The following is a 24,857-nucleotide window of genomic DNA, read 5'->3' on the forward strand; positions in this document are numbered from 1 at the left end:
AAGTTCTGTTTGTTTTGTTTTACATATTTTGTTGTTTAATTTGTTGAACTGATGTGTAAAAGCTAGACCACACTCACAACTGTGCTGTTATGAATTCCAACACTAGATTACTTACAGCCTACCACAGCATTACTCGTCTTTCAAGTCATTTTATTAATCAGAATTTCTTTATATATAAGTTTAGGCTGGGCAGATTCTGGTTCGTAGCACTAATATATGGGAATTTTTTTTTAGTAAATTCTGTATTCTAATCGTTGGCAGAGATGTCCTTGCGTTATCCTGTGGGTGGCGCTATAATGTTGATTGACAGGCTCAGAGAGCATGCTTAATTGCCTTAATATAGCATTTATGACCTCTGTTGAGCTCAGCAGGGCTCAGGCACCATCTGCCCAGCTTAGATACATGCCTTCTAAAGACATGGGCGGGATTTTCATATACAGGTGCATCTAAAAAAATTTGAATATCATGGAAAATTCTTTATTTTTTTGTAATGTAATTTAAAAAAGCAAACTTGACTCTGGTGACTCTTGATGCGCTGACTCCGGCTTCAGTCCACTCCTTGTGAAGCTCTCCCAAGTTCTTGAATCGGCTTTTCCTGACAATCTTCGCAAGGCTGTGGTCATCCCTGTTGCTTGTGCAACTTTTCCTACTACATTTTTTCTTTCCAGTCAAATTTCTATGAATATATTCTGATACAGCACTCTGTGACCAGGCAGCCCTTTCAGTAATGACCTTCTGTGGCTTATGGAGGGTGTTGATGACTGTCTTCTGTACTGGACAACTGTCAAGTAATCTTTCCCATAATTGTGGTTGCGTGTTCTAAACTAGTCCAAGAGATACCCAGTATTTGTACTCATAATTAATCAAACTAATCAAGCTCAAAATCGAATATTCCAAATTTTTTGAGATACTGTTTTTATTCCTGAGCTGTAAGTCATAACCATCAGAATTAAAACAAAACAAAAAACCTCTTGAAATATTTCAGTTTGTGTCCAATGAATCTAGAATAGGCTATAAGAATTTTTGCGTTTATTTTTTTATTAAATTACAAAAAATAAATACCTTTTCCATGTTATTCATTTTTTGTATGCTGAACACACTTATAACTTATTATTGCTACCGTTTATATATCGGTCTACGCTGTAGATGAATCCCAATAACCTACTTTTGATTTTGCAACAGAGTAGATTGAAAAAGTCAATAGTAAAATTCACTATCTAGACTTGTTTTAAACCAGTTTTTTTTTTAGTTGACACACTGTTTACTTTGCATAGGTGCATAGGCCACCTGCTCGCGTTAAATATTTATTTATCGCGTATAATCTCCTGTGACATTTTGACCATGACCAAGATAATAATCGCTAGATAAACCACAGCGCGAATGTGAAATCCGACCCATGCGCGTTTAACGTAGATACGCTGTAATGCCCTGGGCTTAGCCTTCAAATAACCCTTATATAACAGCAGTCACATCGCACCGGCGACTGGAGGAAACGGCATTGTGTGGAAACTGTGCGCTCCCGTCTTTCGTAAACCGCGCGTCCGTGTCGCTCTCGCTATGAGTTCGCGAACTAATGTTTCTTGTTTACACGAGGCCAAACGAGTGGCTATTTTTGGAGGCACACATGGAAATGAGATGTCTGGCATAACGCTGGTAAATATGTGGATACAGAATTCAGCCGAAATCGAGAGAAACGGACTGCTGATCAAGCCGTTCATAAGCAACCCTAGAGCCGTGGAGAAATGCTCCAGGTACATCGACACGGATCTGAACAGAGCCTTCACACCAGAGAACCTCAGGTAAATAAACGTCTTGCTAAACGCGTTGTTTTCTGTACAAGCCCGGCTCGTTCGTTTGTTTATACTCACCTTCATAAAACCGAGCACAGTCAAACAGTAGACGAAACTTTTTTCGCTCAGTGTTGAAGGTTTATTATCGCGTTCCGTGTGTGTTGTTTATTGTTGTCATGCACACAGTAAGTTACGTCAGCTCGACGTCTCTGGCCGCGGTGTTTGAACACTGCGTTCTGTTATTGCGCTGGGCTCAGTCTAGCTGAGTTTGAAGACAGGAACGCATGCTCTGAAGAACAGCTCCCTTACATGACACAACATCACTGAATCGAGCGATAAACTATCAGTGGAGCGAGCGGTCAGCTGATTCGAGCCGCTCATGTCACGACTGTCGAGAAACGTGAGTGGAGCGGGATTTGGGTCATTGAGAACCTGCAATAGTGCATCGAAACCAGTGTTCATTTTCAGGATAACGGTTGTAAAACTGACTTTTTGAACACCTTTAATTACTTAAAAATGTGTTTTTTAATTTCATTTTTATAAATGTGACCAACTACAATGAAATGAAATTATAAGAAGACTGGGTTATTTATTTATTTATTTATTTATATTTTACTCCAGTTAGTGGTTATTACATCTATAGTTTGTAAGTCTTGGGCCTGCATAAGTATACAAACAATTGTTTATTCCATCAGTTCCACTGAAGTTATGATACCAGTGAAAAGATGTATTGAACACATTTTCATTTTGTGACAACTTGCCCACAATTCACGATTAAACTGCCTAATATTTGCTTTCTGGTAAATGTAGCTAAACAGTAAAACAACCTACAAAAAAAAAAAAAAAAAATTAAGATTGGAAATTTAGTATGGTGGACATAATGCACACAGGAAGTATGCGAAGTGAAAACATATATGAACTAGAAATTAGAAACTAATGTACAAACCCAATCCTATATAGAAATACATTTCCTTTACTTTTAAGTAGAATCATAAAATTGAAAGCATATGGGGAAATGATCAGTACAGTGTACCAAATGTAACGCCGATAACAGCCCACAACTAATATATAAAAAAAGTTAACAATACACTTGAACCTAACTGCTATTCAAAAGATTATTGCATTGTTAATATTGAGAAGGAGTTTTCTGTCCACAGTGCTCCAGATGTTGAAGGGCTGCTGTATGAAGTCCAGAGGGCCAAGGAAATAAATCGGATGTTCGGACCCAAAGGAAGCTCAGATGCATATGATGTCATCTTTGACCTTCACAACACCACCTCAAACATGGGCTGCACTCTCATCCTGGAAAGCTCAACAGACCTCTTCAACCTTCAGATGGTGCATTATATTAAAGTAAGAAACTAGATCCAATTATACTGTATAATAATATTAACTTGTATTGTTATATTCAAGCTACTTACTTATTTGCTCATGCATTTATTTATATATTTATTTATGAAAGTAATTCTTTTATACAGCAAGGACCTATTAAATTGATCAAATGTGACTGTTAAGATATTTATAATATTACAAATGTTTTATATTTTTAAATAAATGCTATTGTTTTGAACTTTTTATGCACCAAAGAATCCTGAAAAATATACCACAAGAATAATAAGCATATTAATCAACATATTAGAATTATTTATTTCCAATAAATGCTGTTCTTTTTAACTTTTATTCATCAAAAAAATTGTGTTTCTTTATAACGGTGTTCAACATAATATATATATATATATATATAAGCAGTTATTTTAAAATGTAATATGTCACAATATTTATTTTGAATCAAACAAAAATAGCTTTGGTGAGCATAAAAGACCTCTTTCAAAAACATAAAAAAAAAAAATATCTTACTGACCCCAAACATTTGACCGGTAGTGCACAAATAATTTGTTGCATGTATATACTGAACATTAAATTCTTTACCAAACCATTCCAATACCAGGATGTTGTTTAATGTCTTAAAATAAGCAAATCAAACATCTTAACAAAGACACCTGTGCTCTTCCCACTTACAGAAAGCTATGGCTCCCCATACCTGTTCAGTACTCTTAAACGAACACCCACAGCTGAAGTATTCAACCACCCGCTCAGTGGCCAAACACTCTGTTGGTGAGTACAAAGTCCTGGGATACTCAGCAGGTCAAACCTGGTTCTAAATCAAGTTTAATATTACCCCTGAAAGTCAGCCAGCAGCTAAGAAGTGGAATAAACAAGCATAATATGAAAAGTCTAGCTTTAATGAAAGCATCCAGAGCCTCTGCAAATAATTCTGTAGACATCTAGAGCTCATTCTCTACCATATGATGAGACTTATTTTTCCATGAATTAATATTATAGTGGAAACCCAACACAGAACCAGCTGCACCTTATTTAACATGTTTTTTTCACTGCTGTCTGTGATCAGATTAGACCTTTGACACTTTGTTGGGTCACGACCCACCAGTCAAGTACTAGTGGCTTATATAGATGTTTTTGTGTTGCAGGTCTTGAGGTGGGCCCTCAGCCACAGGGTGTTTTGAGGAGCAATGTATTCGAGTCCATGAGGACCATACTGAAGCACGCGCTGGACTTCATCGAGCTCTTCAATAGCGGTGAGGTCAATGAAGGTTAAGGAGAGATCAGCATGCTTACTGCACTGAACATGTAATGTGTTGCTATAAAGGAATTTCAATGGCAACCTGAGTAGCCACAATATAGGATTAGTTTCTATATTTCCTATACAATAGGATTATTTTCTAGTATAAACCAATAGTAATCATATGTGATAGTATGGACAGTGACAGTATGGGACTATAATGTTGTGTTTTTCAGATGTCACACCATTAGATGAGAAGAAAGAAAGAAGTCTCTTATGCTCACTGAGGCTGCATTTATTTGTTCAGCAATACAGTAAAAACTATGGAGGGCTATGTACTTCATAATACTCGAAATTGCAAAAAAATCTGTGTAGTGTATATATAACTGCAAGATAAACTCATAATTCTGACTTTTTTCTTGTAATTCTGAGGTTACAATTCACAACTCTTTTTAGATAATAAAAATAGGCAAGTCCTAGTACTTATCCCACAATTCTAGCTTTTTAAATCTCACAAGATAACACCTCACAATTAAGACTTCAGATGTCACTATTTTGACGTTTACAGTTTAGAAATAACTTTTACATTTCATAAAAGTTCAAAAATGTGTATACTTTATTCCTCGGATGCTAAATCTGAATTTTCAGCAGCCACTCCTCCAGTCTTCTGCCTCAGATGATTTCCTATACAATAGGATTATTTTCTAATACAAACCATTGTTAAATGTGCTGTAACAGTATGGATCTATAATGTTCTTCATATGTCACACAATTCACATGTTGTATTATTTTCAATAACGCATTAGATGCTTCATGTTTACATAACTTTCTTTTCCCTATGGCCGTCCGTTTTTTTTTTCTGCCTGGATAGTGTGTGGCATTTCAAGACAAACGGTTCTGCTCTCAGGTCATTGAGTCAGCAAGCACTGATTTAAATATGAACTGCCCAACCTTGGCATTTCAGCCAGTTTTAAGTAAAGACTTCTCCTTCGAGTTTATCTTCCTCTTTTTCCCCCTCGACTGTGGAGACATTTGAACAAGGCAGTCACGTGTATTTTCAGCCTGACATGAACACACATTTCTCCATGCCTCACATTAAGCAGGAACATGTTGAGCTGGGCAAGGGTGGCTGGTTTCTCTTCTGGTTTTGCCATTTTGTGACTTGAACGCTTGTTTGCTTGTTGGTTCGTTTCCATGTCATTAGTAGCCTGCTGGGTTTTGTAGTGTCATGCTGTGTAGAGGGGCCGCATTGTTGTGGATGAATGTCTCATTGTGAGTGCTCAAACGTGCTTTCTGTTTGCCAGTGTACAACATGTTTGGACTACATCAACAGAACAAGCGAAACATAAAGAAAAGTGTTAATAGTGAAGCATGTGGAGCACCCTTACAACACGTGTCATCCTTGTGAAACAACATGTGGCTGTAAAACAACATATTACTGATATGTTAATGCTGAACGTTTATCGCGGGAGCTCTAGAACATATTATTAACATATTTCACAGTACAGGATGGAAAAATACTGAAAAAATTATCAGTATTTCTAAACAAACGGACAAAGTGAAGCTGGCCAATAGGTCTGCCTATTAACAGAAATATTGTGATTTTATAACATTTTAGGACAGCTTGGTCCCACTCCTCGCCGAAGGAACCAAAGCTGAAACAATATAACATGAACTAAGCATAATAAACATGTTTTAGATTGAACTACATGTACTGCATCTCTTTATAAGCCACTGATTACTACTTAAAGGAATAATTCATTTAAAAAAAGAAAATTTGCTGGAAATGTACTCCCCATCGGGTCATCAAAGATGTAGATGAGTTTGTTTCTCTGGCTTGTGATGTTTTTATCAGACTCTCATTTTGACGGCACCCATTCACTGCAGAAGATCCACTGGTGAGCAACTAATGTAATGCTACATTTGTCCAAATCTGTTCTGATGAAGAAACAAACTCATCTACAGTACATCTTGGATGGCCTGAGGGTGTGTACATTTAAGGAAAGGTTCTTTTCTGGCTTACAAAAGAGATCTATTTTTCCCTTTTCTTTCCTTGTTTCACCTAGTTTTCCATGTGTTTGTGTTTTTGTTTTTTTTTTGGTCATAGGTGTAGAGTTTCCTCCATGTACCGTAGATGTATTCCGAGTCCAGGAGAGAATGGATTACCCCAGAGACACCAACGGCAACATCACGGCTATGGTGCATCCTCATCTACAGGTATTCTAAATGGACCATCTAGTAAATGCATAGAGAAGTGTGTTTCTTTTGCAAGGAAAGCACATACCCTCAAGCGACGTATAAAAGCATTGCTCTTTATGACAGGGATGCAGGGACGGGGAAACACATGTAAGAAAATGTGTCCTATGACTCAGATGTTTGCTGGGCTTGTTTTCACTCCCAGGCTTCACTTGTTTTCCACAGTATGCTCCTGTTCATTCCCTCTCTTTCTCTTTCTGTGTAGGACTGTGACTGGGAGCCTTTGAACCGGGGTGACCCTGTGTTCCTAACATTCGATGGGAGAACAATCCTTTATGAAGGTGCCAACACAGTGTACCCCACGTTTATTAATGAGGCTGCATATTACGAAAAACAGCAGGCTTTCACCACCACTTGTAGAGAAATACTAGCTGCTAATGCTATCAGAAAAGCATTCAATTAACGTGTTCTCTTAGAAGTCACTATGAGTGTCAGATAGTTGACATGATATGTACCGTACTTTAACTAAATGTCAACTTCAACATTTTTCTAATTCTGGAATAAATATAATGGAGGTTTAAAATGGTAACACCACAGGACTATTAAATTGAGAAGTAAAAAAAGGCAACATTTACTTAAATTGTCTTAAAAGAGACAAGTCGCAATATCAAAAATATACATGATATATAACATATATATCTATATATACCATATATAATACTTAACATTCAAACAATTGTGGTCAGTAAGATATGCTTTCCCAAAAATATGATGAAATTTTTCTTGAGCAGCTAATCAGCACATTATAAAGATTTCTGAAGGACCATGTGACTCTGAAGACTGGAGTAAGATTCACATTTGACATTACAGGAATAAATGACTATGTATAAATCATTAAAAAAAGTTTTTCTTTTAATTATTTTAAATATTACAAAATAAAAATATTTTAAATCCACAATATTTATTTCATTTTTAATTTTCTAACACTGAGTTGATCCAAATAAATTGTGTTTTGTACTGAAAATGTAATGAAGAATTTATACTCTTCGATTTTTCAAATATTATATCCAGTAGGTCTACCTCTAGTGTATGTCTGTAGCGTTCAGATCCTGATGTAGTGTGTGGAAAAATGCACAAGCTCAGGAACAGTCTTCACTGCCCTCTAGCCTCTGATTTAACACACTGTTGACTCAAACACTGACCGGAAACAGCCTTAAAACAACCGCAAAATAACCTCTCAGCACTGTGCTTGTACGTCATGCATCATGGGAAATTAATCATCTGTCAAAGGTCTGTGTGTTTTGCTGTTTGTGATGCAAAAGTGTTGTAGTCTAAGTCTTGGAGTTTCTGACTTCTTCCTCATTTCAGTGGTGCAACCCAAGTATTGCCTTAAACAGAAAATCATTTTTGTCTGATAGAAAAAGTTAAGAGCTCTTACAGTAGAAAAATAAAGTAATATTCGATAGGATTTGATGTACTATATGGTGGACTTTATAGATTGATGGATAAGCTCAGCAGGCACTGAAAGTGTTATACAGTATATTTTAGAGAAATATGTGTGCTTTTTCCACTTTGTGATGTATATGGCTTATGTAAAAGGCCCATTTTTCTGAGTTGTTCTTATTTTTTTAAATAGTGTTATGTTTTAAAATATCATATCTATCTATGCAAGGAACAGATGTTCTTAATTTATTCCAAATTGACGAATAATATTGATTGCTTTTAATACATTTACCAGGTATTCCATACAGTTTATTACATACCGTGTTGTATGATGTCATTAAAGTCCGGGTGGTATTTAGTATTTCTTGATTAAGTTCAGTGTTGTCAAAATGTGGAATATGATGTATTTTAACATAATAGGTATTGTCACAATGTATTTGTATTACATGAAGTTTTGTCAGTCTTAATCAGATGAATTAATGTGGAGTAAATCATTTCATAATGTAAATGTATTATGTAAAGCATTTACATAAAGCCGCAAGAGATTTCTATTTTGTCTCACACAGATCTTTTCGATCAAAACGAATAATAAAAGTTTATCTTTATTAAATCTGATTTGCACTTCTTTTGATTTCAACAGATCCTCTTATACAAATGCATATATATATATATATATTCCATCAACATTCTTCATGATATATACTATTTTTTTATTCCATTGAAAAATATCAAGGTGATGACTAGCCTTCTGTACTGTACAGTACTGTACTTACACACTGTTCAAGATGAGTTTGTTTCTTCATCAGAAAAGATTTGGAGAAATTAAGCATTACAGTGATAAGCATAAGCATTTGATCCTCTGTAGTGAAATGGGTGCTGTCAGAATTAGAGTCATTTCTGTCTAAAATGCCAGTCCATAATCCATAATACTGCTTCTGCCAGTGTAGAAGTCCATCCCCTGTTGTCCTCTAACATCAAAATCCACCGACATATTTGTTTAGGACTATTTTTGACCGGTGCTTTATCTGTGCATATTTCTCTCCTGACTCAGATGAGATGACTACTTCACTGGAGAAAGAAGTATTATGGATAGAGGATGGTTTGAAGTTATAATCAACAGTTTTGGACTCCAACAGTGGTCTAAAGCATTTAAGTAAATGTTATTAGTTACTGTACTTGAGGATCTTTTAGGCTACTTTGTATAGTTTTAGAGAATTAACGGTGCAGTATTGACCCCACTTACTCTTTACTTCACTACATTTTTGAATAGGTATATGTACTCTTTATTATAATTAGTCATTACATTTTGCACCTTATTTTTAACAGTTTATTTTTGCTACGAAAGAAGCTATATTGCCATCTATAGGGCACTAACTATATCTTGTGCGTTAACTTGTCAACAAGGCTTCTTCTTTTGTGTGAGTGTGAGTGCATTAGCAGGTAGTTGTGAGTCACTGGTGTTTTATATAAGACAGGAGGACATTACTACAGCAAGCGATGATATTTCCGTGATTTCTCGTTCCTGTTCTCAGGGAACCGAGGTTACGATAGTTACCGGAGCGTTTAATTATTCCATTTTTGAGCACTTGTGCTTCACTGACACTTCAATGTCTGCAGGCGTTTAAGAGGTGGTTGTGTTGAAATTGATTTATTGGAATTTTGAGGTGTTGAGTTTTTTTCATACTATGGAAGTCAATGGGTACCAGAAACTGAAGGTGAACTATCCCTTTAAATTCTGTTAAAATCAGACACTCTTTGACTTTTACTCAAGTCGTATGTGATTGGTAATGGACTTGTAATGGAGTCTTTGTAGCATCTCTTGCTTTACACCTCTGGACGGCACCCATTCACTGAAGAGGATCCATTTGTGAGTAAGTTAAGGCTAAACCACATTCTGAGGGAAAGTACATTTTCAGCAAATGTTCATTTTGGGGCAAACTGTTCCCTTAAAATCCTACGTTTTGTATTTTGTTGTACAGATTGACCACTAGAGGACAGCACTTCATCATCAAACCTGAGAACATAACTTCCCCTTTCTGCCCCTGAGTCCAAGATATTAGCAGTTGCATCATTGTAGAATTCCCAAATACACAGTTTGTTGTGGGTTTTAGCCACATTTGCTTTAATAAGAAAAGTAAAAAAAAAAAAAACAATGAACAAACACCAAATGGTGACTTTTCCCCTCATGCTAACTGTAAATGATCTGTGGGATGGCAAATATGCATACTATAATGAAATGTGCATCAAAATCTTAAATCACCATCATCATGTTTAAATACAAATCGATTCATTGTTATTTGTGTGTCTTCCTCACAGTTGGGAAATGTGGTGCATCATGCATGTCTCTGTGTCCCTCCTTTTTCACAAATTAATTTCATCAGTTTGCTAGAAAGTGTGGTGTGATTTTATTGTGTGAATCACCATGGTGACTGATCCAAGTTATGTATCATGCATTTACAAGCGATCATTTATAGACAAAAGTTGAACAGGCTTTTAGTCAAAATGACCTTGCAGTTCTGGGACAGAGTCCAAAATGGAACTGGAATAAAGCAACAATGTCTTCTAGAGGTTTCTCTCTCTTTGCCAAATGAAACATATTGTGCTGACCTTCCATGGAATAATGGTCCGTGCAACTAAAACAAGCCTGAATTTACAGGAAGACATTCTCTCTTCGGCTGCTATTCAAGCAGAAGTTAAATGCATTGATGCGTATCAAATAAAGGATGATCTAATCAGGTCTTCGGTTTCTGACACTGTTCATTGTGCTGCCAGTTTTATAATGGTTCTAAGCCTTACTTCTCATCATTCTTTTATTTCAGTTAATGTTTATTTTAATTCAAGCAAAACCATAATTTTAGCTTTATTTTAATTATAATAATCCTGCTTTGCTCACCCTCCCTTCTCATATCCTTCCAAACCTGTAGGACATTCTTTCTTAATTCGGACACAAAAGAGATTAATTAATTAATTCCATACAATGAAAGTCAAAAGATTTAGTTTTGTCTTGTTTTAGACCCCACTGACTTTCATTGCGAGAAAACAGTTTAAACATTCTTCTCACAGAATAACGTCTGAATGTACAAAGAATTCAGAGCTTTTTTTTCTTTTTTTGGCAAACTATCCCTTTAAACCCCCTGTCTGGTAGTTAACCTGTTAAAATCAATAATTATATGCCAAAGCATTGAATGTCCCACACAAATACATTTTACAAGGCTTAAGACAGTCAGCACAGAATGGGATCAAAGGATGCAAAATGTTGTGAATTATTAATATGGATTCCTGCTGAAATGGCATTTGAATGTCCATAACCATAAGCAGACTAAAATCCTTGTGTTAGAGCTTTGTTTCATTGTGCTATGATAAATTGCAGAGGTTAAAATGAAAGTAATTTTTACAAAAGAAAGAAAAAATGTAGCATCTCACGCTCCTAACCACTTTCTAAAGTGGACTGATCCATGCAGCAGATGCCTCTGATGAGATATGCAGCTATCAGTACACACATCTCTCATCTTCAGTTTCTCATAGAACTGCTGGGACCCGGCCATTCCTGTTCTCCAGTTGACACGATGATACCCATATCAAATTTGTCCTGCACGTCTCTGCTAATGGTATTGACAATCTGAATGAAGAACAGGCCCTGGCATCTCTGAACAGTTAATGGACCATGAATTAGACTCAACTGGGACATAAAACTCTTGACCTCAAATTCTCACCCCTCTAATTGCCATTATAATATGTAAATAATGCACAGAGAGCGTGTGTGTGTGTGTGTGTGTGTGTTTGTGTGTGTGTTTTGCAGAATGCATGAAAAAGATGCAAACAAAAATTTGCATGGAAAACAATGAAACTCATAGTTTGATTCAGGAAATACAAGGATTTGTGTGCCTTTGACTTTATCACTAAACTTTTGCTGGTCATTTTTACTGCTCCAACTCATGTCATTGTCATTTATTTATTTGTTAGTTTTTATCTGTTTATTTATAACTATAACTTGTTTTTTTCAATTTGCAGTAATGCTATTTTACTTTATAATGCTTATTTTGTAAGAACATTGCAAGCTACATTTGCAAGGATTCGTTTTATTGTGTATTTTTTATTTTATTTACATTTGGAAGCACATTTATTTGTAAACCTTAACTGAAATGTATATTAATAGGCAAACGCGTGTTTACTCAACAGGTGGGGCTTCAATGGTGCGTGAAAGAGCAACCACAGGGTGTAAATGTCTAAATGTAAACCAGTGGATCTGATTGGCTCCGTGTCCAGGTGACGTCACGACTTTCCAATGTAGCGGAAGCCGAAAGTTTTTTTTTTTTTTGCTCATTTGTAAACTGATCTGTGGAGTGTGAGTGAGTGAGTGAGTGAGTGAGTGAGTGGATATGCGCGCACGAGACAATGAACAATCGCTGCTTCACAACAGGCGTTTGAGACCGTGAACCCAAGCTTTTTTCTAAGCCAGAAACACATTTTCAGGGAGCTTTTTCCCCCCACCCTGCTTTAACGATGTGGGAACAGGCGGAATTTGAGAAGCACTGGAGGAACGAGTTTCCAGACGGTGAGGTGCCCGTGATGAACCTCAAGTCGGTGGAGGACATCGAGGCGGAGCTGGAGAAATGCAAAGCCAACCTGAAGGTGTTACAGCAGGCTCTGTCGGAAGAGAAGTTCAAGGTGATTTACCTTCAGACCACCATCGCGCAGAAGAAGAAAACTTATGACGTCGAGAGATGGTGCAACAAGGCAGATTCAAAGCAGGACAGTCCTCGCGACCCAGAGAGCAAAGACGGGGACGAGTCTTTCGCCCGGGACGCACTCCGGGGCAGCAAGACAGGTAAGCCCATCCTCGTCCCTCCTTGGAGAAAGCCCGATATTCCGCCAGAACACCCCTCGGCTCGTGAGAGTTCTCGGAACAGCGAGCAGGACAGCGACCGCGAGTTCGAGGACGCGGAGCTCAACGAAAACTTTCTGCGAAAAAACATCATCAACCCGAAAGGCAACGCTCGGGACAGCCAGCGGCTGTACCCTCGCCTCCGCTTGAGTCGGGAGCTGGACTCGGATGACGGCAGACTGTCTCCTGGCCTCGCGCTGCGCGGCTCTCACGGGTCCGGACGCAGCACACCTGACGCATACCTGAGCTCCGAGCACGACGACGACTCCTCTGCAGGTAAGACACACTTAACTCAAAACTCCTACCATACCAGTTTCTGATCACCTTCAAAGCGCCAGTGAAGTTCCCTGCAGGAGGAATGTGGGCTGCCACTGTTGATCACTTATCAAATACGCAATTGTGCTTGCTATGTCACATGTTTAGTCTGTTGAAATTGCATTTTGGGAATGTGTGTCACAGGACGTTGCTTGAAGGGATAGGCTAGTTCGCCTTAAAGTTTCCGTTCCAGCCATCTATGATTCAGTTCAGCTTTTAATCAGTGCGTGGCTTGCTGACAAAGGGTGATGCTTAGGGGGATTTTGAAACTCTTTTGATTGGTGGAGAAAAAGTAAATGGCCAAATGTTGTCTGAAACTTTACTTGTCATCTATTTGTGGTTTATAGAACGGTTGTATAAAACTAAAATATCAAACACGCTATCATACGGTTTATTTCAGTTGTATAACTATACAGAAAAGTAGAGTACAGAAGTATTGGACTTATTGGAGAAGTATTGTACTCTGACTGGCTGTCAGAGAGATCATTTTCTTCATTTGTTGTCCATTTACTGTCAACTGCAGTGCACAAGGTTTTCTCTTGTGCCAGTTTAATCAGTTAAATGCTGGATGTCTCAAAACATCATCATCGCTAATGTAATGATCTCACAACATGATCAGCTGAGTGTCCATAATTTGCTCTGGCAACACCACAGTGACACAGATAGGAGCTTTATCCGATTTGACACGCTTTAAAAAAACTCCACAATGACTCTAAAACAGGAAAGAGGAAGAGGCACCGAATCTAATGGAACCACAGACGTTGCTCTTTGAGACATACTCACATATTGTCACTTTCTTTGACCTATATGCATGAACATTTATGCTCATCAAAACCAGATCCCAACCCAAACTTCATTTATGTTTAAAAACTGTGCATTTATTAGTCTGGGGTAGTATATTTGGGCAGTGGTGTGACCAATTATACAATACATTTGATGTTGTGCTGGGTGACATTGTGCAAACATTAACAAAAACTGTCCAAAAAATCTGTACAATTCTTGCCAAAATCCATGTGATTTGATGCATAGCCTTAGACATCAACAACAAAAATCTTTGTATTTATTTAGCTGTTAGTTAGTTAGTTTTATTTGCATTTGGCATTATTTTTCCTCCGCTCTCTATAACCAGAAGTGCAACACTTTTCTGCATTATAAACCACAGCCTTTGAGTGTTCAGTCTTGAGTGGATTGATAGGAAACACCCTTTAGTTTCCACAGTATTGTTGAGATTGTGGTACAATGGAAACATAACAGTTCCATATCTGTTTAGTGTCAGTTGACTTGTCTGTACTCTGTCTGTGAAGTTAGCATGCCCGTTACTTGCTCTGTGAGACTTTGTCGGAGACAGTTTGATGGACTGATCCGGTTCATTTAATATGGGATAATCAGGGATTGGGGTTGATTGTGTTGCAGTGGGTTGGAAGGCAAAGAACATCTGGGCCTCTGGAAACGATGTGTGGGTGTGGAAGAGAGAGAGAGATGAAAATAAACTCCTAGGAAGTATTAGAGAAACACTGACCATATCCATTATGTTCGTCTCCATCAAGGGCATACGTTTGGGTTTTCAATGCAACGATGATGCATGTTCGACCTGCACATTAAAAGCTGCCTTTTTAATGCCCAGCTGGTTGTTCGTGTTTCGAAACACTATTCATATATTTATCTTTCACATCAGTTTGTACCCAGAATGTCATAAATTCAATCTCTTAAAGGTTTTAAAACATTTTTCAAGATTTATTTTTTTTGGGGGGGAGGGGTGGTTGGCGGGTAGAAGATCATTATTTTATAAATGTCATTAAGTTTTCAAAGAGACCACATGACATTCATTGTCCTTGCCTTAAAAAGTGTCAACTTCTCTGATATTTCAAGAAACTCAGGATTTGTTGATGTGGCAGTTGAACCACATGAGATTTATAGGTCACACCACTTGACAGTTTTAATGAGCAGTGAAGTAGTTTTGTAAAAAGAGAACAATATAATGATCCTATTAAGTCTCTTAACTCAGCAGTAGCACTTTTTATACAGTGAATCTTTGGTTTGGGAGGAGGTGTCTAGTATCTTTTTTCCAGTTGTGTAAATATACTAAATGTTCTCTGACTTCCTGTCAGTTTTACATTAACCATGGAGTTAACAATGTGGGTGTATATGGCTGTTTAAAGGGAAATACAGTTTTATAGAGTTCATTGTTGGCCATGTGAAAATCATACCATCAGTAGGGCTGTCACTTTTAGTTTGAAAATCGATTGCACAATCGATCGGACCAACCAAAAAAAGTTTCGAAAATGAAAATAGGGAATCGATTTTAACCAAATATGTACACTATTAATTTTAAAAGAATTAAACAATAAAAAAATATAGATGTAAAAAAAAACTCACAACCAAGCAGAAAAAGAAAATAAAGAATTCAGAGAGTGCAGTATGCCTTGCAAAAGCTAGACAGAAAAAACCTGCAATTTTACGCACCTATAAGACCCAGTGACGTCGAAATGCTGTGTTCACACTCGAATAAAGCATCTGGCGCGAAAGATTTCAATGTTAAGTCAATGTAAAGATGCGTTTACGCGCATCTGGATGTCTCGCGGTTGTTTGAAATGGATTGAATCATAATTTAAAATAATCTTAGAGATCTTTGAATTGCCTAAATCATAAATTCAGCTGGGTTGAAGCCTGCAGTGATGTTTTTCTTTTGTTATGGCAGCCGTCCCCTCTGCATATATATTTTTTCGAGAATGTTGCACTCCTGTTGCTGTTTGTTATTCTGCCAGAAACTTCATGCCAATAAATAAGAAATATTGCTGTCTTGTGCGTTTCCAGTGCTCTCGTTACATTCATCCATTATTTGACGTTGAAAAAGAAAAACATCTTTTTTTAGACATGGAAAATCGATTTTACAATCGATCCAATGAACACTTATGTCTAAAAAATCGAAAAAGATTTTTTCACAAAAGTGACAGCCCTAACCATCAGCCACTAAAATTTAGAGAAGCAGTTTTACCTTCTCTTACTCAACGATTTGAAACCGTTTGAGTTTATAATTAGCCTCAGCCTCACTAAAGCAATTGGTTTAAATGCATCTTCTGACCTAATTGTCAGTCAATTTTATAAAGCCTTGAAGGCTTTGAGAAGCGTCTATGTAGTTTCCGTTTCAAATTAGATCAGGTTAATTTGTGAAGTTTTTTTTAGGTCTCAAGTATGCACTGGTTTTTCTTTTGTCTTTTTTCATGTAATGACTCAATTCTTAAGTAGTCAAGACTCTTACAACAAAGTCTAGTTGTCATAAGCTCCAACAACTTAGTCAAGTTTATTTGCAATGCTGCCTGGGCAGGATGCAGCTGGATCAAATATGAAAATGACCAAAAATATATGCGGTTTGGATGAAGCATCTTCACTGTTTGTTAGATTTCCTCTGTGATGTTTCACTTTCAAGGTCTCTCTAGCTCCTCATCTGCAGCAACACCGCTGCCTGCCTTACTTTACAGAGATATATTTTTGGCATGAAGCTCAGCATATCGCTCTTTTGTTGTATATTTGCATAGGCTCATTTTAGAGTAGTAGCAATACCTGAGTTTGACCTGAGATTGATTCTAAGTTTAAAGACCTTTTCTCATCCCTTATTTTTCCTAATTTCCCCTAATTTTTCCCACATTATTTTATCCCTACATAGGTACAAATGCCCAAATTTTTTAAGTGCTTGTAAATCTCTATTACACTATATTATCACCATATCTTGCATTCTTTCTTTTTTTCATCAGCTTTATTTCAATTACAACAGGTTTGCTATTTATTTTGGGAATGACTGATCATAGGTCTCATTAATCTGAGCCTGTACACCGCAGTTTTAGTGGGGAAGAGAAACTTTATTTGTGGGTAATTTTGGCAGTGTTCACTCATATATTGAGGTCAGTGGGGATCTACTATCAATCAGTTCTAAAAAGAAATCCAAAACCTCTGTCTATTTAAAACAAGATGGAATCCAATATTTGGTAATTATATAGCATAATTGGACATTTATAAGCAATTGTTCATAGGTTAGTCATTTTTGACAGGGACACCACAAGTGTAAGTTGGGGGGGGGGGGGGGGAATCCCCAAAAGTACAAACATTATCACAGTTAGTTTGAACAGAGCAAGTTAGTTTAAATCCAATCTGATAACATTAACATTTTTAGCAAAAATACCCGGAACATGACATGAGGGTTAAGGGAGTTGTGTAACAGAAAAGTGTAAAGCCTGTTCTAGTCAGTGTTGCAAAAGTGCCTGAATGAAATGCATGATTTTCCTTGATTTTCTCTGTCATGCTTTCCTTATGACAAATGTTTTGCCTGTTGAGGCGTGTTTCTACAGAGCTGGTTAGGGAAGAGATCCCTAACTGCCTGCCAAGCTTGTGCATGAACTGTGTGTGAAAGAGACAGTCCCTCCAGAAAAACGCAGAATTTTTTTGTGGTTGTTGCGGGCAAAAATCCTTGATTTTGCAGCAGGTTTTTCTTAAAAAATGAAAATGGAAATGGAAAATGGCGATGGAATATGCGGGATATTTTTGCAATCTTATGCGATGAAATTGCGGGAACTTGCAAAAACTGCGGTTTGATGAAAAAGGGAAAATAAGGTGAACCCCCCCCCCCCTCCTGTTCTCACTAGGCTACTACCTTACTGTAAAGAGTCATTTCTTATGACTTCCTGAGATAAGCAAACATACTAAATCACATAATATTTAAGTTCTCATTCTGTTTTATTTCAGACCTTAATTAACACATGGCTCAAACTTACAAAACATTGAGTCAAACAAGTTCTCTAGCTTTACAAAAGGAATATTCAACAACTTCTGTAAAAATGAATACAAATAAAATATACACACAAATATACAAATGCTGTTTTACAGGAATTGCAAAGTGCAATCTCTTATTGCAACGTAAATTATTTTACATACTACTAATATACTTACAACTGTAAGGTTTTGGTACTATTCTGTAACAAAAAAGTACAATCTTATGAGTGCATCAACTTCTGAATGAAAGTACAACAGTCCACTGTGAAAATGAAAGCTAACTGCGTAGCCTTTAACACTGGCTTATCATTCGCCATCCTCATCCTCATCCATCTCTCAAAATAATTTGCCCCACTGTCATGTAACATACCGGGTAACTGCTTTGCGGTCTTTTGAGGTTATTTTTGTTGGCAGATGAGAATGATTTGCGTCCTTCACCCTGGTTTCACCACGGGCTTCACACTTCAAAGATGATGTTCATGTCGTGCAATTACGTCACTTCATAAGGTTCCCATTTGGAAATAATGGCGATTTACTTGTGTGCTAAGATATATGTGACTTTTTGCAACAAAAATTATTATTATTGTGAAATCATGCTACCTCCGCATATTTTGCTTCCTGAATCGGGATTTTATGCGGCGAAAGTGCGGCGTATTTGAAAAAATGCAACCTAGGGATGCACGATATTGGATTTTGGCCGATATTCGATATGCCGATATTTTCAAAATAATTTTGGCCGATACCGATATATATAAAATTTTTCGCCTGATATATTTAAACTTTAATTTTACTGAAGAGAAATCCATGTACTCTTCTGTAGTGATTCTACCATAAATGTATTATTTTACAAATGTAGACAGACATTCACACCTGAAAAACAGGTCAATTATTTCACTTGGAGAATATCGGTTTGGCTCATCGGCAGAAATATTCATATCGGCCGATACCGATGATGGTCATTTTAAGCTTTTATCGGCCGATACCGATGTTGTGCCGATATTATCGTGCATCCCTAATGCAACCCCCGCATAAATATGCAGCCCTTGGCTGATTATGCATTAAATCACGCGATCGCATAATCACGTTTTTCTGGAGGGACTGAAGAGAGCGAGAGACAGAGAGACAGAGGGAAAGACCGTAGGGAATATGACGGCAACTAGAATCACTGTCTACACAGTAGGGCTGTCACTTTTTATTCTATTTGAATATATTCGCACATAGATATTTGAATATATTCGAATACATTGCATTATATTCGATATCCGTTCTAATTTAATTTTTCTCAAAAGTGACACCCCTACTACACAGACAAAATAGACACAGTTTACACAGACAAAAGTCTTTGTCAGAACTATCTCTTCTAATAATAAAGATGTCTAGGATAATTATTTAAATTTTTTGTTTGATTATTTCTAATAATCAAACTTAATTATGTCCAGATATAGTGGAAGGCAACAGAGATTTTACAAGGAAAATTAAAGCAATCTAAATTATACAAAAAATGTAATGAATTATACCAAAAATAAAACGCATTATTTTTCAAATACTGTACATTTTTGTAGCTCCTCTATGCCCCGCCTCTCTCAAACACATAGTTTTCTACCAAGTGACAAGCGCAGTCTGCTCTGATTGGCTAACTGACCCAGTGCATTGTGATTGGCTGAACACCGCAAGCACTCATCGGAAATGTAACGGCACTTTCCATAATCGTGAGCTTCATCTTTCAAAATAAATGTAAAGACAGTTAATAATGACCTTAGTTTTACCATCAATTCAAGCCCAAAAGGGGAACAGTCAAATTACATACACAGTGATGAAGCTCGTATGTGTTTGCAGTTTACAAAACTGATTAATTAGTTGATTGCTGGATAATGAAAATCCATTTTGATAGTTTTTCTGGGTTACGTCCGTTGTTGGAACAGCTGAGAAGGTCCGTTGTCATTACCCGGTACCAGAGCTTCCTCTAGAGGTGGAAATAACTGACACCATGCGCTGTTTGTTTTGACACGTGACACTGCGTGCTGTACAGAGTGGGACACTTAAGACACTGATTTAAAAAGAAACAAAATGGTGTGTATGCAGTATATAGTACAGTATATGTTTCCGTATCATTATAAAGTAATTTGTTGACTAGATGCTGCATTAGTAGTGAAAGAACAGAAGTATGTTTGCCATCAATACTGTGAACATTAGTAAGCACCTCAAGCGGTCACAATTGTTACTAGTGGTTGACCGATATACTGTATCGTTTTGGCCGATATATCGCCTGAGAGACTTTTTAGTGCTGAAGACTAAAGAAGATATTTTGAAGAATGTGGGTAACCAAACATTTGCTGGTCCACTTTGATTTTGATAGTAGCAAAAAATATATATGAAAGTCACTGTGGACCAGCAACTGTTTGGCTTTCCACGTTCCTCAAAATAGCATTTGTTGTTCAGAAGAAGAAAGAAACTCATTCAGGTTTAAAACCACTTTTGCGTGAGTAAATGGTGGTATAAATTTAAAACACGATTACAGAACTGACAGACAGCTGACAGAATTGTTATTTTTAGGTGAATTTTTCCTTTAACATTAATAAAAACAGGTTCACACGTACTGTGTTTGCGGTGCTTATATAGTATGTGTATGTGGTGCAGAAGCAGCCGAGAGAGCGCATTATAATGTAATGTGAAAGCACATTAAAATAATGCACGAGCACAAATCTCTCTGTTCGCACACAGATTTCCTTTGCTCTGTCACAAAACCAGACATGCTTGCTTAGATACACGCTGCTCTCATCCGGAGAGAGTGTGCGCACTTAAAACGTGTCTAATCACACTTAAACTGCGTACTGTGCACTCACAACTCTCTCTATGCTCATGTGCTAGATATTAATTATTTCTAGCCTTGTACCAGGTGCAGTGTGAACGCACTGATCCGTTAACATGGGCTCGGAAAAAAGGCACAGTCATCAGTATGTGAACCTGGAGTTAGGCATATGGCCAGTCTGTTCTGTTCTCGCCCTAGGCGCGTTGCATTCTGATTGGATCGGATAGCATACTGCGGGAGGTCAGGGCTGTGGAAAATCGTGCTGTAAAGCGATTTTAGAAATCTCGCACGTTCAAAGCAGAATTTTATGATGATTTCTATTAATCGCACAGCCCCAGAATGAACTAGCAATGAACAGAAAATAACTCGGGCTGGCACCGCTCAGTAAAACGGGAAAACCAGATCCAGGTAGAGCTCGGCAGCGGGTAGACAGTCAGCGGAGCAAGCAGTCAGGAGAGAACACGTTGACAGCCATTTATGTTCCCTTGTTTACAGCCATTTATGCATGTTTGAATTTGTTGTTCTGTAGCATATAGGGATGGGTATCATTAAGGTTTTAACGGTATTACTACTCTTACCAATACTGCTTAACGGTCCGGTACTTTAATGGTATTCTTATCGGTACTTTGTGTTGTGTTAGTCAGTCGAAAACTTTGCATTTCTCTGTCTGCACATAATGCACTTTTGAAAGATGCTTTGACAGATTGCTTGTTTCTCCGCCCTTACATGCAAAACATTTTTTGCACTTATGACAACCAGCGTTGTCTGCATCAACTCTAGTGAAGTAAAACCACACTTTGGAACGTTAATGTGGTTATTAAGCAAAAATACATAGTACATTATTATTTTTTCCCCCTCCAGTACCGAAAGCAGAACTGATACTGTCAGATCTTACTGATACTATGGTCTTTCATAATTTAGCCCCGGGCCATTTTAATACCGGGTTTCGGTACCCATCCCTAGTAGCATATGCAGCAAAATTATAAATTAGTGGTTTATTCTTAAACCAATCAGCGAGCTCGAAAAGTGGAAGCATAGTTACAGTTTAATATATTTTTTTGTTGTTATTTAATTATAGCCCTATATATGAAATTTATTATTATGTTATGACTTGGGCACTTTTACATATATTGGGCAGCCAACAGGTTGAAAACCACTGATATAAAGCATTCGACTATTTCTACCACAACACCATGGTTACAGTTAGCGTTACCGCTGCTGGTTTCCTGACGTATGTCATCCCTGTTTATGACAGAGATTTCTGTGCAGAATTTGAATGATTCTCACTAGATCTTGCAGTAATTTTTTTTTATTGTTTGATGAATTCAAACGCTTCTCACTGGATCTCGCAGCACTGTTGCATCTGTGCAGTAACAGTGTTGCGAAATAAACTTTTACAGTACGTAAAATGCACAGCTAAACAGATGAGTTTTGAGTATAGATTTAAATGTGACTACTGTTTTAGCACATCACATTATAAAAATGTGTTACCCTGACGTGTAGCTGTCATGGAAGTGGGAACCGAAGTCGCAGATTTTATTTTCACTGGCCGCTAACATTACACATTGCATGGAAGGCAGTATTTGAAATGGCATATTGGGGGCACTTTAAAAACACATTTATGTGGAATAGGGGTTTAGACCAATGAGATTTTACTGTGGGCATGGCTTCCTAGTGCAAAAGGACAGCAATATTTTTTTCTTTCGCTTACTGCGTTTAATCGCTATTTATGACAAAAATTCAATCTCAAAAGAAAGCTGCTTTTGTGTCTCACATAGTTGGGACACAATGTAGTTGCATCTATAAATTTGCTGTAGCTAAAAATATTACATCTAAAACAATCTAGTTGTCTCGTAAAAAATCCTGATCGTTGAACCTTTACTGAACCCTTAAACTGGATAGTAGTGACTCTAGCTTTCTAACTTTCTGGTGTGTTGCGATGGAGATATCATGGATATCAAGCAATCACTATCCTAAGAGAGTAGTGGGCGGGATGTGAACTCTGTGTCTGTGTGTGTGTGTGGACCACTTATGTGCTTTATGTTGTACGTCAACCAGTTAGGATGGTCTGCAATGTTTCTGCACATGCATCAGCATCACTTTGCAGCTCTGCAACTGCAATCAAAGAAAACCAAAGCGAGTTCAAGATGCATCTCATTTCCTGCTGTGTCATGCCATAGATTCACACCATAATTCATTCAACACCATTAGCACCTCAATGCCGTTACCGTGGTCTTTGCAGCTCTTCAGTGTTTTTGTCAGAGGCTTGTTCTCCTTAACCGCAGAGACAACACTGTTGTCTATTGTTCAAGGCCAACACACCGCCGGTTCATAGTCATTTTATACATGTTTGAGTGTGATAAGTATTCAGGAAACCAATTCAGCAGATTTATGGATTTAGTGTTCTATGAATCCTGTTCTATTCGCTTGCACAATAAAGGTTGTCTTATTTTCTCTTTCTGTGGATTTGGTACAGTTTAACCCTGCAGTACAGTTAGTAAAGTTGCTTATACAGTATTGCAGTTATTGTTACTGCTGTAAAACCATAGCAACTGTGATGTCATTCAAATAGTCAGATAATCTTTCCAAAACCTAGAGAGCATTTAAAGTCATTATTGGCAGACTCCTAACAAGATGGCTATTTCAAACAGTGGTCAGCAATGGGTTGCTTTTTTAATCAGAATTGGATATTTTCAGTGTAGGCAATCTCAGAATCTGTTCTATTATTGTATCAGAAATAGAATAGAAATGGTAAAATCTAATAAAAAATGAAAATATTTGTGTGTGCCATGTACAGTACAGACCAAAAGTTTGGACACCTTTTCATTCAAAGAGTTTTCTTTATTTTCATGACTATGATTTTCACACTGAAGGCATCAAAACTATGAATTAACACATGTGGAATTATATATGGAATTATATACATAACAAAAAAGTGTGAAACAACTGAAAATATGTCATATTCTAGGTTCTTCAAAGTAGCCACCTTTTGCTTTGATTACTGCTTTGCACACTCTTGGCATTCTCTTGATGAGCTTCAAGAGGTAGTCACCTGAAATGGTCTTCCAACAGTCTTGAAGGAGTTCCCCGGGAGATGCTTAGCACTTGTTGGCCCTTTTGCCTTCTGTCTGTGGTCCAGCTTACCCCTAAACCATCTCGATTGGGTTCAGTTCCGGTGACTGTGGAGACCAGGTCATCTGGTGCAGCACCCCATCACTCTCCTTCTTGGTCAAATAGACCTTGATGCCTTCAGTGTGACTCTACAATTTACATAGTCATGAAAATAAAGAAAACTCTTTGAATGAGAAGGTGTGTCCAAACTTTTGGTCTGTACTGTATATTTGTGGTTATTGAGGTTTCACGTTATTAACTTAGCAACATGTTATTGCCTTACTTTTTTGTCAAGGCAGTTCATTTGGTTTATTTTGGTAAGGGTTTTTCTTTTTTTTCTTTTTTTTGGTGACTATTTATTATTATTATTTTTTTAAATAGTAGCATTTTGTAATGTTAGTCATAGTAAAAAAAGAAAGTTAACTAGGGCACGTAATTGGCTAATTAAAGACAAGTTTGCTGATTTTCAATCAGCTTTGTTGTTGCAGAATGTCAGTGAACAATGTCTACTCATTCTCCATGTTACCTGTACCCAGATATCCCTGTTATGCAGCTGGATGATGCGTTTTGACATTAGAAAGTTATCTTTCTACAGCATAGACAGCAAGTTTTATTAAAGAGAAGCAAATTACCCCCTTTAAACCTAACCAAAATATTTTTTGTGCATTTGTGCCCTTTTTTATGAATAAGTTTTGATTTAAGAATTTTGTGTACATCTCATTTGCATTTCATGAACTGTATTATGCATATATTAGTGTTATTGTCAGCTACCGTCCACGTTGCTTGATAAATATTGCCAGAATCAGCCACTGAATAACCCATACAGTTCAGACACTATTTATCATGGTACATTTTCGTAAGCTTAAGCTTGTCTGTTTGACAGCAATCAGAATCTGACCATTTTGAAAGAAATGATAGAATGTTTGTGCATCATCAAACAGATCTTCAGCAGTTTTATCTCTC

The 24,857-nt window shown here is 37.3% G+C and overlaps 3 protein-coding genes across 3 annotated transcripts in view; 2 read left to right on the top strand and 1 right to left on the bottom strand.

Moving 5' to 3' along the window:
* The window catches only part of ca5h11orf54 (chromosome A5 C11orf54 homolog), a 22,705-nt gene extending 20,727 nt beyond the window's left edge, over positions 1 to 1,978 (bottom strand). The window contains exon 1 of the mRNA XM_052591928.1: positions 1,869 to 1,978. The gene's annotated coding sequence lies outside the window, so the exon portion shown is untranslated. The remainder of the gene's footprint in view (positions 1 to 1,868) is intronic.
* Positions 1,381 to 8,620, top strand: LOC127996214 (aspartoacylase). Its single transcript, XM_052591929.1, has 6 exons — positions 1,381 to 1,799; positions 2,948 to 3,143; positions 3,812 to 3,905; positions 4,280 to 4,387; positions 6,479 to 6,588; positions 6,833 to 8,620. The coding sequence occupies exons 1-6, from the start codon at positions 1,558 to 1,560 to the stop codon at positions 7,028 to 7,030; spliced, it is 948 nt and encodes a 315-aa protein (XP_052447889.1). The 5' UTR covers positions 1,381 to 1,557; the 3' UTR covers positions 7,031 to 8,620.
* Positions 8,621 to 12,267: 3,647 nt separating this feature from the next.
* The window catches only part of LOC127996230 (active breakpoint cluster region-related protein-like), a 137,415-nt gene continuing 124,825 nt past the window's right edge, over positions 12,268 to 24,857 (top strand). Inside the window, exon 1 of the mRNA XM_052591930.1 lies at positions 12,268 to 13,171. Within this exon, the coding sequence (XP_052447890.1) occupies positions 12,514 to 13,171 (658 nt within the window). The 5' untranslated portion in view covers positions 12,268 to 12,513. The remainder of the gene's footprint in view (positions 13,172 to 24,857) is intronic.

The sequence above is a fragment of the Carassius gibelio genome, chromosome A5 (genome assembly GCF_023724105.1).
Source record: "Carassius gibelio isolate Cgi1373 ecotype wild population from Czech Republic chromosome A5, carGib1.2-hapl.c, whole genome shotgun sequence".
Taxonomy (NCBI): domain Eukaryota; kingdom Metazoa; phylum Chordata; class Actinopteri; order Cypriniformes; family Cyprinidae; genus Carassius; species Carassius gibelio.

What these genes read in the sequence shown, in the direction of transcription:
- LOC127996214 (XM_052591929.1), top strand. Translation starts at nt 1,558, where the DNA reads ATGAGTTCGCGAACTAATGTTTCTTGTTTACACGAGGCCAAACGAGTG. An exon ending in AGTGGCCAAACACTCTGTTG is followed by an intron (nt 3,906 to 4,279) that starts GTGAGTACAAAG and finishes TTTGTGTTGCAG; the next exon opens with GTCTTGAGGTGGGCCCTCAG. An exon ending in CATCGAGCTCTTCAATAGCG is followed by an intron (nt 4,388 to 6,478) that starts GTGAGGTCAATG and finishes TTTTGGTCATAG; the next exon opens with GTGTAGAGTTTCCTCCATGT.